The following is a 12,902-nucleotide window of genomic DNA, read 5'->3' on the forward strand; positions in this document are numbered from 1 at the left end:
AAAATATACGGTATCAAATTTTACGATAAAAATGGATTTTACTGTAAAATTAATTTTTCCATATGATGCACCAAGGATGCGTGTACTTTTTACTGTAATTTGATCCTGAATTTCTTTGCATTGCAGAGTTTATATATTCCGACATCCGTGACAATCATAATTTATTTGTGAGCTGACTTTCTGTCACATCCCAAGTGAGATATATTTGATTAAGATCCAGAACTTTAGGTGTCTAGGACGTTTCTTGTAATTCATTATTATGCTCTTTAAAGCACTCCATATTTCGAGCTTTGTAAATTGAGGCGTTGTCTTGCTGTACGATTCCATTGTCAGTTGGAAACACAGACTCCACTCCATATATGGGTGCGCAACTGATCCGAAATTATGTTCAGATCATTCGTAGGTTTAAGGGGTTCTTTTTTTGCACAAACTGTGTGCCTTAAAGCCCCCTTCCCCACGAGAACGATCTCTAAAGCTTAATTACTTAATTGAAAAAATTCATGCAAGAAAACTTCATGGGCTAAATTATAAAAAAATAAAATAAAAATACTATGGATTAAAAAAAAACAATCTTATATATAACCTTGCTTTCCATTTTGGATGTAGACATCTTATAGGCAGAGCTTTATCGATAAAGGGATCCAATTTTTAAAATTAATAAAATGTTGGGTTAAAATATTCAGATCTGATTGTAAAACTTACTTCATCTTTCTCTACTTGTTCCCCATTTTCAACTCGGAACCTTCTAACTAAACTTTCAGATCCTTCACTATCACATGATGCAAGCTAAAACATAAAATGTAAACTGTAAATGATTTTTGTTTTAATGAAATTCTAAAAAGGTCATTGACCTGACAAATCACTTTTACTACATTGATTGTTATGCTTAAAATATAAAATTTTGAAATTATGCATTAATTCTTTTAATTCTGCTATTTTAACCTCGTGTTTTGCAAAATTATGCAAGTTGATGCTTATATTCATAGTTAATGCATTTTTCGTTAAATAACTCAACGATAATTGAATATAAATCGATAATATCTGAGCTACTTAAAAAAGGAATGTGTTTTTTTTATTTAACATAATGTTAAGTTTGTTTGCATGAAGAGTAATTAAAAGCAGGATTGGTTTAATTATTTTTCTAATAAATTTTGTGGCATTGATTCGCTACCGTTAGCTATAGCTCGCTATCGTTAATGAATTTAATATTAATTTAGTTTATTAAAAATTCTGGGATTATTTAAGTTGCTTTCCTAAAATATTAATGTCTGAATCCCAATTAATTAACAATATTTTCTATGCTGGTGGTAAATGTCATGAAATTAATAAGAAAATTTTGTAAACAAATTCAGTTAAGAAATTTTTTTTTTTGTTAGATATAAAAAAAGGAGGAGAAAAAAAAGAAATTTTGAGATGCAATTTAATAAATTTAAATCTTACAAATTTTTTTACTAAGTTATTTTTATAATGAAAATCAGTTAATTTTTAAGCAATGATTATGCTTTTTCAGGCATCAAAAAGAAAAAAAGTACTTTTGTTTCAGACATTAAAATATTGTCAAAAATAATTATAATTTTGTATTATCAACAAGACTGACTTACACTTGATACAAATTTGAAGAAAAGGAAAATTTATTTTAAATTTAAGTCAATATTAATTACTGCAACCTGCTTTCACATTTTCACAACCATTTTTAAAAAACAAACTGCATTCTTTAACATATTAAATTACGCTTGGAAATCAAATATTATGATTTTTTTATACTTATAAAGTTCTTTTTTGACAGTAATTATCTTTTATTTGGCTTGAAGATTTGTTTCTATATGTGATGTGTATGTTATTTCTTTTTCATTTTTAACAGGAAGAATAACTCAAAATTAACCTTGAAAAATGACGAAATGAAAGAAATGTGCTATTTTTAATTGTCGCATAGAGTGTTAAAATAATATTAAAAAATTAGAATTCATTTCTTTTTATCATTACCTTCATAGATTTTACGTAAGGGAATGGTTAGTCATAAGTTTCAAAAATTTAAGATGTTTCAGGAAGTTGAGAACACTGTCTAAATCATTTCGGGATAAATATTTCTTTTATTATTTCTCTTAACTTTTCAAATGTCGTGTAATGTCCTTTAGTAGTATTGATTAGATTTAGGAGAAATACTTTTAATATTCAAAAAATGCAATCATATTGTCAATAGGCATGAATAGACTTTTCAGAATTTTATATAAAAATGAATCTATGTTTCTAGTTCCTCATATAGCAACATCATAAAAATACTTTTAGACACTCAAAAATATTTTTTTTCTAGAAATATACATTTTTGTGTTGTAAATTTAACTTGGAACATTTTGTTTCAATATCTATTTATCTATCGCCGATGTTAATAGTTGAATAAAATTGTTGTAAAACGAGTTTTGGAAGATTAAAAAATTAAAATGTGTTATACAACACAATTTCCATAATACTTGCTTACTTTCGTTTACTTAGGCGCGATATACTTAAAATTCATATTTCAAACATGTAGCAACAAATTAACATTTTCTAGTTATTCTTCACAGATATTTTAGTTGCGTAACTATTTCGTGACGTAACTCCAAATATTATGCATAATGTATTTTGTTATTTATAGAAATTTGGTCAATCAATAAAAAATGAAGACCTCACATAGTTTAAAAATTTATATTGATCATTTTATACGTCACGTCTGTGCTAACATTAAAAGTTTAAAGTTTTATTACGATAACAGCATTTCATTTGAGCCAAACAAATAATCTTAAAACATATTTCCTGATTTTTGTTTCTGAATAAATGATTGTCATAAAAACAGTTTTAGAAAAAAAAGAGAAGGCTTTAGATGGTATTTTTTCTTTATTTCTTTTCATTCATATGATACCAATATTCGATAACATTTTTTCCCTTTTTCATGAATCAATTTTCAGACACGAACCATAAAATTTACATTTAAAGTAACACTTCCATGTATTGACGAACTATGAATATACCCTGATTATTCTAAATGAATAATTTAGTTTGATGATTACTTAATTCGTGACGCAATCATGAATTTTATGGAAAATTTAGAATGCTATTTATAGATCCTGGTTGGTCAATGAAAAAAATTAAAGGCCACGCTAAGCTTTTTTTATCTTTATCGATCCTTTAATACAGCACGTGTGTGCTAACATTCGAAAATTAGTTTCGCAATGAGAACATCATTTTATTACTCTGGAGTGATTTTACCTGGAAGGTTTTTACGAAAAATTAGTTTTATGATATTTTAAATAGCCTACTTAAATATATATTAAAATTGCTTTTGAAAAGCCGATTTTGTAGATAAAAAACGTGTTTCTTTTTCATTTTTAGGAAGAAATTGGTGTTTGAATCTTTTATTGTTTCTTTTTTACTTTTTTTTAATGACGGATTACTTTTGAATAATTAATGTATCCGAACTTAAATAATATTTACATTAATCAACCAATTATCAATATCAGATAATTATTCCTTGTATACACCTCAATTTGATGAATATATAATTTGTGATGTTTTTGTTAAGTAATGTGAGGAGTTATTTATGATTTCTTGGTCAGGGTAAAAATTAAAAGCTTTAAGTAGTTTTTCCTACTTATACGGGTTTGAAGGTTGTCTTATGTTTCTACTAACAATCGACTTTTTAAAAATATCGTTATTAAGACTTCAATTTACATCTATCTAATAAATTATTTTTGGAAAATGCTTCATGTAAAAACTGGGGTTTTAAAATATAGGTTAGGTAGAAGAAGAAGTAAAATAATGTAAGGGGTTATTTATCTTTTCCTGGAGAGGGAACAAAAATCAAAAGCTTTACGTAGCTTTTTTGCCCATGCATATGTGCAGATTGTCTTATCCAGGTAGCAGGTTGTGCAGGTGTTATGTGTTGTACTAGCAATCAACATTTTAATAATATAGTTATTAAAGCTTTAATTTATTTCTCTCTTATAAATCATCTTCGGAAAGTTTTTCATGTAAAAATTGGGGTCTTAAAAAGTTAGGTAGAAAATAAAGTAATCGCTTTCATTGGTACATGTTCCTCTGTTTAACCTAACTGTACACAAATATCAACAAATGAACTGAAGTTTTAAAGCACTTTATAATTAAGGAAAGAAAAAACCCGTTGTAAGCCTGGGGTTCATAGAGATAAGGGCAACACAATTTCGTGACCAATGGCATTGTGGTAAGAAGGTTTGCAATACACACAGGCCATCTATGCTTCCCAGACAAGCTGGTGCCTATCAGTCTGTAGCTTTGTTGGCTATAGGCCACTCCTGGATTGAACCCCAGTTCTTTACAAGGACAGTTAAAGGCCTTAACCAATGAGCTATTGCAACCGCCACTTAACAAACCATAGCAAAAAGAGATTTTGTTTTTTACCAAGCTGTTAAATTATAACACAGATTTATATTACTATTTAAATAGATTATAATATTAGATAATATTTAAAAAAATAAAACCACTGGTTAAGAAATTTTTTTAAATTAAAAGAAGTCATGGTTTAGTTGTTGAGTTAGATAAGTTTTTTGATAAGATTTTTTTAAAGTTTATTATAGTATTAACCGTGCGCCATATATGTCTTAGGGCGTGTATTTTAACAAGAATTGTAAGAATTGTAAGAATTGTTACGTTCGACTTTAACTCATAATTCTTTTTTAAGAATAGCGTTAGAGTATCATGATAGGGTTAGTTCTTATTACGTTTTTAATAAGATGAAATACAAATTTCTTATTAAGGTGCTTTTGGTGCTGTTTTGAAGTTGGCAGGTTTAAAAGAATACACTTGAGGTATAAAATGAGGTCATGTTTTGATCCAAAATTAACCTCATCAGAGAATTTCAACTTTAACAACCTCATTCACACCTTATAAAATTAACCTTATATATAATTAAAACAATATTAGTTAAACGGTAAAATTATTCACACCTCAAAAATTATCTCATTTGTTTGAAGTGCAGAAAAAGTAACCTGTAAACCTTAAAAACAACCTCTCCAAGCTACTTCCTCTATGGTAGATTTCTCTTTACCTCTAGTGTGAATAAAATAACTTTATACACCTTGTTTATAAAGGTTAAGAGGGGGATTTTTTGAGGTTGTCTTTGAAGTCAACTTCAAATAAACCTCAAATCAACCTCAACACATAAAAATTCCTTAAATTTTTGCAAGAATCTATTTGTTGTTAGAAGGTGTCATTTTTATGATATAATCTACTTAAACTCTTTCGTAATTTCTGCTTACAATAATTTTTAATAGAGGCGTTATGGCTCAGCAGATAGAGCACTCGTCTCCTAATGAGGCGAATCCCAGTAATGGCTGGTAGTTATGAATTCCGCATCCGGCTGATATCGAGCACAGTGCTGACTTAAAATATTCTCAGTGGACGATAAATCATGGGTTACAGTATCCTTTCCGTCAAGTTAACAATGGATGGTTTTCGTTGTTTCCCTCTTCAAGTAACGCAAATGTAAATAAGTTCCCTCAAAAAGTCTTATAAGAAGGCTAGTTTGTCCTAATGCTTGTTCCAGGAGCTCCTTTGCTTTCTGGATTGAGTTAAAATTACAAGACTTCGGAATTGAACATAGGTGTTCATAACTTTAAATTGAGTAAGCTGTTCAACGATGGTTATAAAATAAATATAAAAATTACTGATAATCTAATTATATCTGCTAATACAATAGAAATTTTGATTTGAAAATAGGTTCTTAATTATTCTGAAATGTAAAAAAATTAATTATATATAAAAAAAAATTAAAAATAAAACTAAATAAAAGATTTTTTGTATTAATTTAATTTATTTTATCACATACTTTATAATTTTATTTCCTCTTGCAGCATGTGAGTTTTTTTTCCAAAAACTTATTTTTTTTTTTGAAAAAATACACTTAAATTAGATACAATGCCATTTCTAGGGGACTTTACTTTGAAACAAAAGAACCTTTTCAGTTATTAAACTTTAACAAAAACTAAAATTTAAATGAAGAACTAAAAAAGCAGAACATTTGATTCCGAGAGAATAGAACTAAAAATTGAGCTAATTTTTTTTTTCGATATACAGAGAAAAATAATTTGAGAAAGAAAAGGAAATTGTTTGTTTTTACCTAAATAAGTTTGTTCGGCTTATACGGGAAATAAAACATCAGATCCCCTTACTCAGAAATAAAACTCTGAACAAAGGAAAGGAAAAGTCATTATATTGCGTTTCACCTGGAAGCAATTCTTTCTCCAACAGAAATTTTTGTATGAAAAGGAAAGATTTCTTTTATGAAACTCTTTATTGGGAAAGTCATAGTTTCAATTTACATTTTTAATAAAAAATCTTAGTAGTTTTTTTTATTTTTTTTTTATAAGAAATAAGTTGAAATGTTTTTCATTGAATGGCTGCGGACAGGAAGCTAAGTAAGAAAAACGATATGTCTAAATAAAAAGTTCAAAAAGCACTTCCTATATGTCTTATCAATGCATTTGTGCATATTTTTGTTGTATTTATTATATTAAGAACATATTTTGGTTTTTGGAAAGGAGGTTTAATAATTTAAGATTATTTACAGCTAGTTATATTAACAAAAAAATACAACACATCTATGATAAGCTACAAATATAAACAAAAATATATTTTATTAAAAACGATGAGCTAAATAAATTATTCGAATTATAATTAATGACCCTGGGGAACAATTTGTTACATTTGTATAAATACTTGATCTTGCCAAAATCGAGTGATGAAATTTCAAATCTATAATTAGTTTCGCTCTAATAGAATTTTTTTTTAAATTATATTTTTCGTCTATTTCTGGAAATGTACAAGGTGAAAAGCGTTATATGTAACAGGTGGTTACGTAAGAGTTATTCTACAGGATTTTCGATACATCATCGGAATTAAAATGGCAGGCATACTAGTCCTACTAGTGACCTAAGCACACGAAGAAGTAGTTCATATCAGGGAAGTGCCTCTGGTGGCGTATGAAGATATTTTTGGGCATTTGTCCCAATACAATTTTAATCAATACAATTTTATTTGCTATAACTCCCCTAGAAGTTTGCCGCAATATTTAGGTGATCCCCTGATATATAGAACGTTTTTAAACTTGTACATTTCGACAAAAAATTGATTGAAAATGTATCTTTAAAACAAGAAAAAGTAGCTTGGAGAGAGGAAGCGATAGCAGATTTGAAATCATAGACGAAAAAATATCCAAGATCAGTTTAAAAAAAAAAAAAAAAAAAAAAGGGCTCAGACAACAAAAAATTTCTTTCCCAATGTGTCCCTCTCCACAAAATGCGATTTTTTTACGTACAATTATATTTCTTTTTAAGACACGGATACGGAAAGCAATATACTTTTACCGCACCAATCCTTCAAGTACTAAAAATTGTATAGAGGAAAAAAGATATGCACCATTATTTTTTATATAATATTTTACTTCCTTCAATAGTTTTATCTTCAAAAAAAATTTATTTGAACTATTTTTGATTTTATCTTTACACTACCATATTTCAATCAGACTTTTCTTGATCTTATTAGAAATTCATTTCTTAACTTGTAATATCTCTCAATATTATTAGATGAAATTGAAATATATATTTGAAGGGAAGGTATATTTAATATGAAATAAAGTTCGCAAGGAGCCAAAGCTATATAAAACTATTAAAAATTGAGAAAGTCATTTGAAATTTCGTGTTTTTTTCCTCCAAAAATTTAAAAGCAAAACTGTTCTTCCTTAAAAAGAAAGAATACTACAAGCTTAAAATGAATTTAATATTAAAAATCTTAAAACACAGTTAAAGCTAACACAATTAAAAAAATCAAAATCTTTAAATTTACTAATTTATTAGATCCCACAGAACTGACTAAACCTGATAGACACACAATATTATTGATTAGTTTTGAGATAAGTAATTGTAAGAAAATAACATATTTTTATTTTTAAGCAATAGACTACTGCGTTTGTTTAATAATGCGTTTTTTGAACAATTATCTCAGTTTGTTTGTTAATATAATATTTTCTCTGTATATCAAACTCATAATTAAAGGGTTAATTTAGTTAAAGGCTTTTTTTATATATACTTAAAATCAAAGTTACATTTTTCAAACAATAAGTTTTTCTTTCCATATAATACAAATTCTGTTTAAATATTCTTTAAATAATAATAAAGATTAAAGCCACCAATGGTCATTGCATAAAAAAAATAAAACCAAACTATGAAAATATCTGTAATGTCTACAATCTAAATGTCAATGTAATATTTTTGGGGTTCATAGTTTTTCTATTTTATGGGCAAATCGAAGAGTTGTCATTTTAGTTAAAGGATTTAATTGTCAAAATGACATAAAAAGTAATTTATTAATTTTAATTTTACACTTATTTTTGTTTCATTAATGGGCCCTTTTTCATTTTTTATGAAAAATGTCAAAATAGAGTCATGGAGTGTTATTCGAAAATCATAGATATTTTCTGATTATGTGACTAATTAAAATTAGCTTTAGGCTAAGTCCGAAGGGTCTTTTTTTTCGCATAAGTTATATCATACACAAATATGATGAACAAATAAATTTCCATCGTCAATCTAGTTCAGTTTTTTTTAATTGAAAACCTTGAACCAATCTCATCATTGTAAGCAGTGGCATTCGCTGTGCCAGGATTAGACACATACGTGTGACGTCGCTTACTGGTATATAATTAAATACGATCCAAATATCGATTCAGCATGATAATAAACCAAGGCGAATTGCTCTTAACCGCTGGAAAGTATAACTATTCATATAAGAATCGTAGCATTAGTCGATTCATAAGCCAATCAGGTTCGACACACACGCGTGACGTCACTTACTGGTATACAATTAAATCTAATTTTAATCACATGGTTAGGCATAATTATTTCACTTTTTTGTGAATTGTAACTACCCGATTACAGATTCATGTACAGAAAGGAGTCTAGAAAGTCTTTGCAGCAAATATCAATGGTGGAAAGTATCTTTCTTACCATTTATGTTCGCCAAGATTTATACTATGCTATATCAGCTTTTATTTTGTTTCTCTGTTTCAAGGAAGATTTTTTTTAAAATAAAACCTTATCCAAATAACTTTTATTTTTAATTTTAGAGGAAATATGGTAATTTTGCTTATTAACAATAAAAAATTATTTAGAAGTAGAATCGATGAAAAAAATATTCTATAATTTTTGAATGAAATATATCCAATGAAACATTTTTGAATGCACAATACGTTTCTCAAGTATTCACAAAGTTTCAGGTGATATGCAAAGTCAAAAACGAAAATTTATTTCGTTGGAAATATGACTTTAAAGGCGACACTGAAGATAACTGTTCCACGAAATAAGACGGAGAATTGTTTTCAAGAATTCAGAAAAATGGAACAGTGTGTTACACTTAAGTGCTGATGCAATCTCAAGATTCTGGGATTGTCCATCCGAGCGGAAGCAAAGCTCTCCAAGAAGGAAGTCAAGACATGCTCTATGATAGAATCAATATACCCAAGAGAGCTCCGTCCTAGTATCGAATACACTCCCGAGACGCCATTCTTTCAAAATGATAACGAATGATGGATACTTTCCAGAATAGGAAAATTTTTGTGTTATAATATATATATATATATATATATATATATATATATATATATATATATATATATATATATATATATATATATATATATATATATATATATATATATATATATATATATATATATATATATATATATATATATATATATATATATATATATATATATATATATACAGAGCAAAATAAATTAATACAAAAAAACATGAAGAAAATAAGGAAAAACAATAAGTTTCATTTATTGCGCATAAGCTGCAAGTAAACAGAACTCATTAGATAAGTTTAAAATGAAGATAAAACAAAGGAAAATTACAGACATATGAAAGAAAAGAGGGAGGGAAAAAAACAATAATAAAAAAATAACATACAACTTGGGGGGGGGGGGGGAAGGATGATATTTTTTTAAAAATCTGGAACAAAACGGCCAGAAGATATTGATATATTTTGCTTTGGTTATATTGATACAATATTAGAAAGCACTCTTTCTTGCGGATATAATCGTGTGGGCTGATGAAAAGATTCCATCTTTTTTTCCGGATTTCTAAAAAAAATTTCATCCCTTTTTCCCCCAGTTGTTTGTTATTTTTTTATTATTATTCCCCCCTTTTTTTTCCTCATATGTTAGTAATTTTCCTTTGTTTTATCTTCATTTTGAACTATATCAATCTATATATATATATATATATATATATATATATATATATATATATATATATATATATATATATATATATATAAAAACTGAATCAATGACGAATACAATAACTTGATTTCTTTTAATCAATTAAAGATATAACCTCTTTTTCAACTCATACGGTAAAATAAGGTGCTTTATAATAGCATTGTATAAAGCACCTGAAAAAGCATAAGGTGCGTTATAATGGCATTGTATCAATAACGTCAAAGCAAAACATATTTATGCAAAATGTATGTTGATGATATGATAATAACAAATACTAAAAGACAATAACAATAAGAAAACACAGGGAATTAATCAAAAGTAAAAAAGAACAAATAGTTTAAAAAAGCAAGAAGAAAGTGAATTTTTTGATTAATAGACCAGGAAAAGATACAATGTAAGTATTTCCGTGTAAAATCACGGAAAAGAGCACTGAGTGCTGGCACTCTGAGTGCTGCATCCGTAAAAAAAATTACAGTAAAACTGTCCGCAAAATTTTATATTGTGATTTTTACAAAAATATTTATTGAATTAGACTGATTCAGTGTTATGAAAAAAAAATGCAATTTTCATTATTTTTTGTACCGTAAAAGTGTACGGTAAAAATGGATTTTGCGATATTTTTCTTGCCGGTACTGCCGATACCCAGACTGCAAGCACTTTTTACCGTAATTTTATATGAAAGTTCTTACAGTGCAGTTTAAACCAGGTTTAAAATTATTTAATAACTTTTTTCTGTGACAAAATATTTCTTTTTTTTACTAAATATAGTCCATAATTTATTGCTGTCTTTTTTTCATTTTTTATGTTATAGATTTATGTTTTATAGCTAAGGCTGTTTTTTTAATAGTTAGTACTAAAGTTCGTAAGATATTGAAATATGCTTAAACAAAACATATTGTATTTGCAAATATGTATATGTACAAATGTGCAAACAAGATTCCCTATTGAATTGCATCGGTATTTTATATCTTTCTTTAGTTTTATAACGAAAAAGAATTTCTCATACATTTCTCCATTTTATATTCAGTATTCAATTTCACAAGATATCGAAAATTATTATAAAGGAATATATAAAAATACATTTGACTCTTTTCTGCACTCGAATAATATCGCTGTAAGCAACTTTCGAGTTATGTCAACAAAATCAAAGTTCAAGAAATGATAAAACTGAGCATGCCAAGATTATAAAATTGTATACTTTTGATATCAATTTAATATTTTCACTTCGGAAAACATCGTCACTTAAAGTAATTCAATTTGAATATTTATGCTTAACAAATCAACAATTCTAAGAATAACCATTCGACTTAACATTATTTGTCGCTCCTGCAATCCTTTCAGCTCTGCTCAAAACCCGCACCATTCCGTGACTGCATTCATTAGTTAGTTTGCAGTAGCTCTGGCGTGATGCTAACTACCTACAATGGGAGTCCAATACCCTTACAACAACATCATTAAGACTTGGGGTGACTAAGGTTTTGTGGCAGACGTGATAGTTGATTTTGGATAGGCGTGTTTTAGAATTTCTAGGGCGGAGAATGGATCAAGAGCGTAAATAAATCAGAAAGGATTGCCCGAATATTAGATATTAGATTATTAACATTTAAAAGTGTGTGGATTTAATTAATCATAGCTGTTGCATTTTCTACAACAAGTACAGAAATTTCTGAGTCATAAAATATTCCCTACTGTTGCTTAATTTTTACATGATTAAGATGGGTTGACTACTAAATTAAATTAAAACCGATAATGATATTTAGATAAAGTTAAATTTTTATGCATTTTCCTTTCACTATATTGATCTTAAAAAAGGATTTTAACCATCCTAATGTGAATTTGTTTAAAATGAAATCAAATGAACTACCATCAACAAAAGTTGTTCGTGAGTTTTCTAAGGAGCTTTTTTGTAACACGTACAAATCAAGAAATATTTGTGCTGTAATCCTGAAACTTGGACAGCGGGTGCACAGAGTAATTTTTGTCCCTAATTCTGAAAATCCTTACGATAAATCTAAATAGTTAGAAAAGAAGAAAAAGAGTTCAGCACTGAAGTACCTGTCTGCCAGTGCATCAATGGATCTGTTTGATTCTGTCAGACTGAAAATGATTTTGTTCCTGACCAGCGGAATCATGTTTGGCGCTTAAATCGGTAATCATTTAAATTTTTTCCAGCACAATATATCTAGCTTTTGAGGAGTTGAACTTTCGAAAACATATTTTGCGTAAACTAACAATATAAATTCAACGGGAAAATAAATAAAACGAAGTTATTTTAATATGTTCAACTATGCTGGTATATACTTTCAGTTTCGTACACGATAGTGTAACTTTAATAAATGCCAATCCGTTGATCATTTACCATTTTTTCTTTAGTTTCATCATTTTATTTTATAACCACCTTTGAACAGCAGATTCAGTTTTTGAATTTACGACTACCAATGTTTAATTCCGTATCCTTGTAATTTTGAAACCAATACAGAAGGCAAGGGAACTCCAGGATCAAGTATTGGGAGAAATTTGTCTTCGTGGAGAACTTTTTGATAGAACTCAGCCGCATTTGAGTTAAATGGAGAGGAAAACAAAGCGAACCTCGTATGGTTAGCCCGAT

The 12,902-nt window shown here is 27.9% G+C and overlaps 1 protein-coding gene across 7 annotated transcripts in view; it reads right to left on the reverse strand.

Annotated features, from left to right (window-relative positions):
• LOC107436145 (GTPase-activating Rap/Ran-GAP domain-like protein 3) overlaps nucleotides 1-12,902 on the reverse strand; it is a 607,350-nt gene that overhangs the window by 103,743 nt on the left and 490,705 nt on the right. For all 7 annotated transcript variants that reach the window (XM_071179217.2, XM_016047730.4, XM_071179220.2 and 4 more), the window contains one exon: nucleotides 703-786. In XM_071179217.2, coding sequence (XP_071035318.1) covers nucleotides 703-786 — 84 coding nt within the window. The remainder of the gene's footprint in view (nucleotides 1-702; nucleotides 787-12,902) is intronic.

Source organism: Parasteatoda tepidariorum, chromosome 3, assembly GCF_982258835.1.
Source record: "Parasteatoda tepidariorum strain Cologne lab strain chromosome 3, Ptep-v5.0, whole genome shotgun sequence".
Taxonomy (NCBI): Eukaryota; Metazoa; Arthropoda; class Arachnida; order Araneae; family Theridiidae; genus Parasteatoda; species Parasteatoda tepidariorum.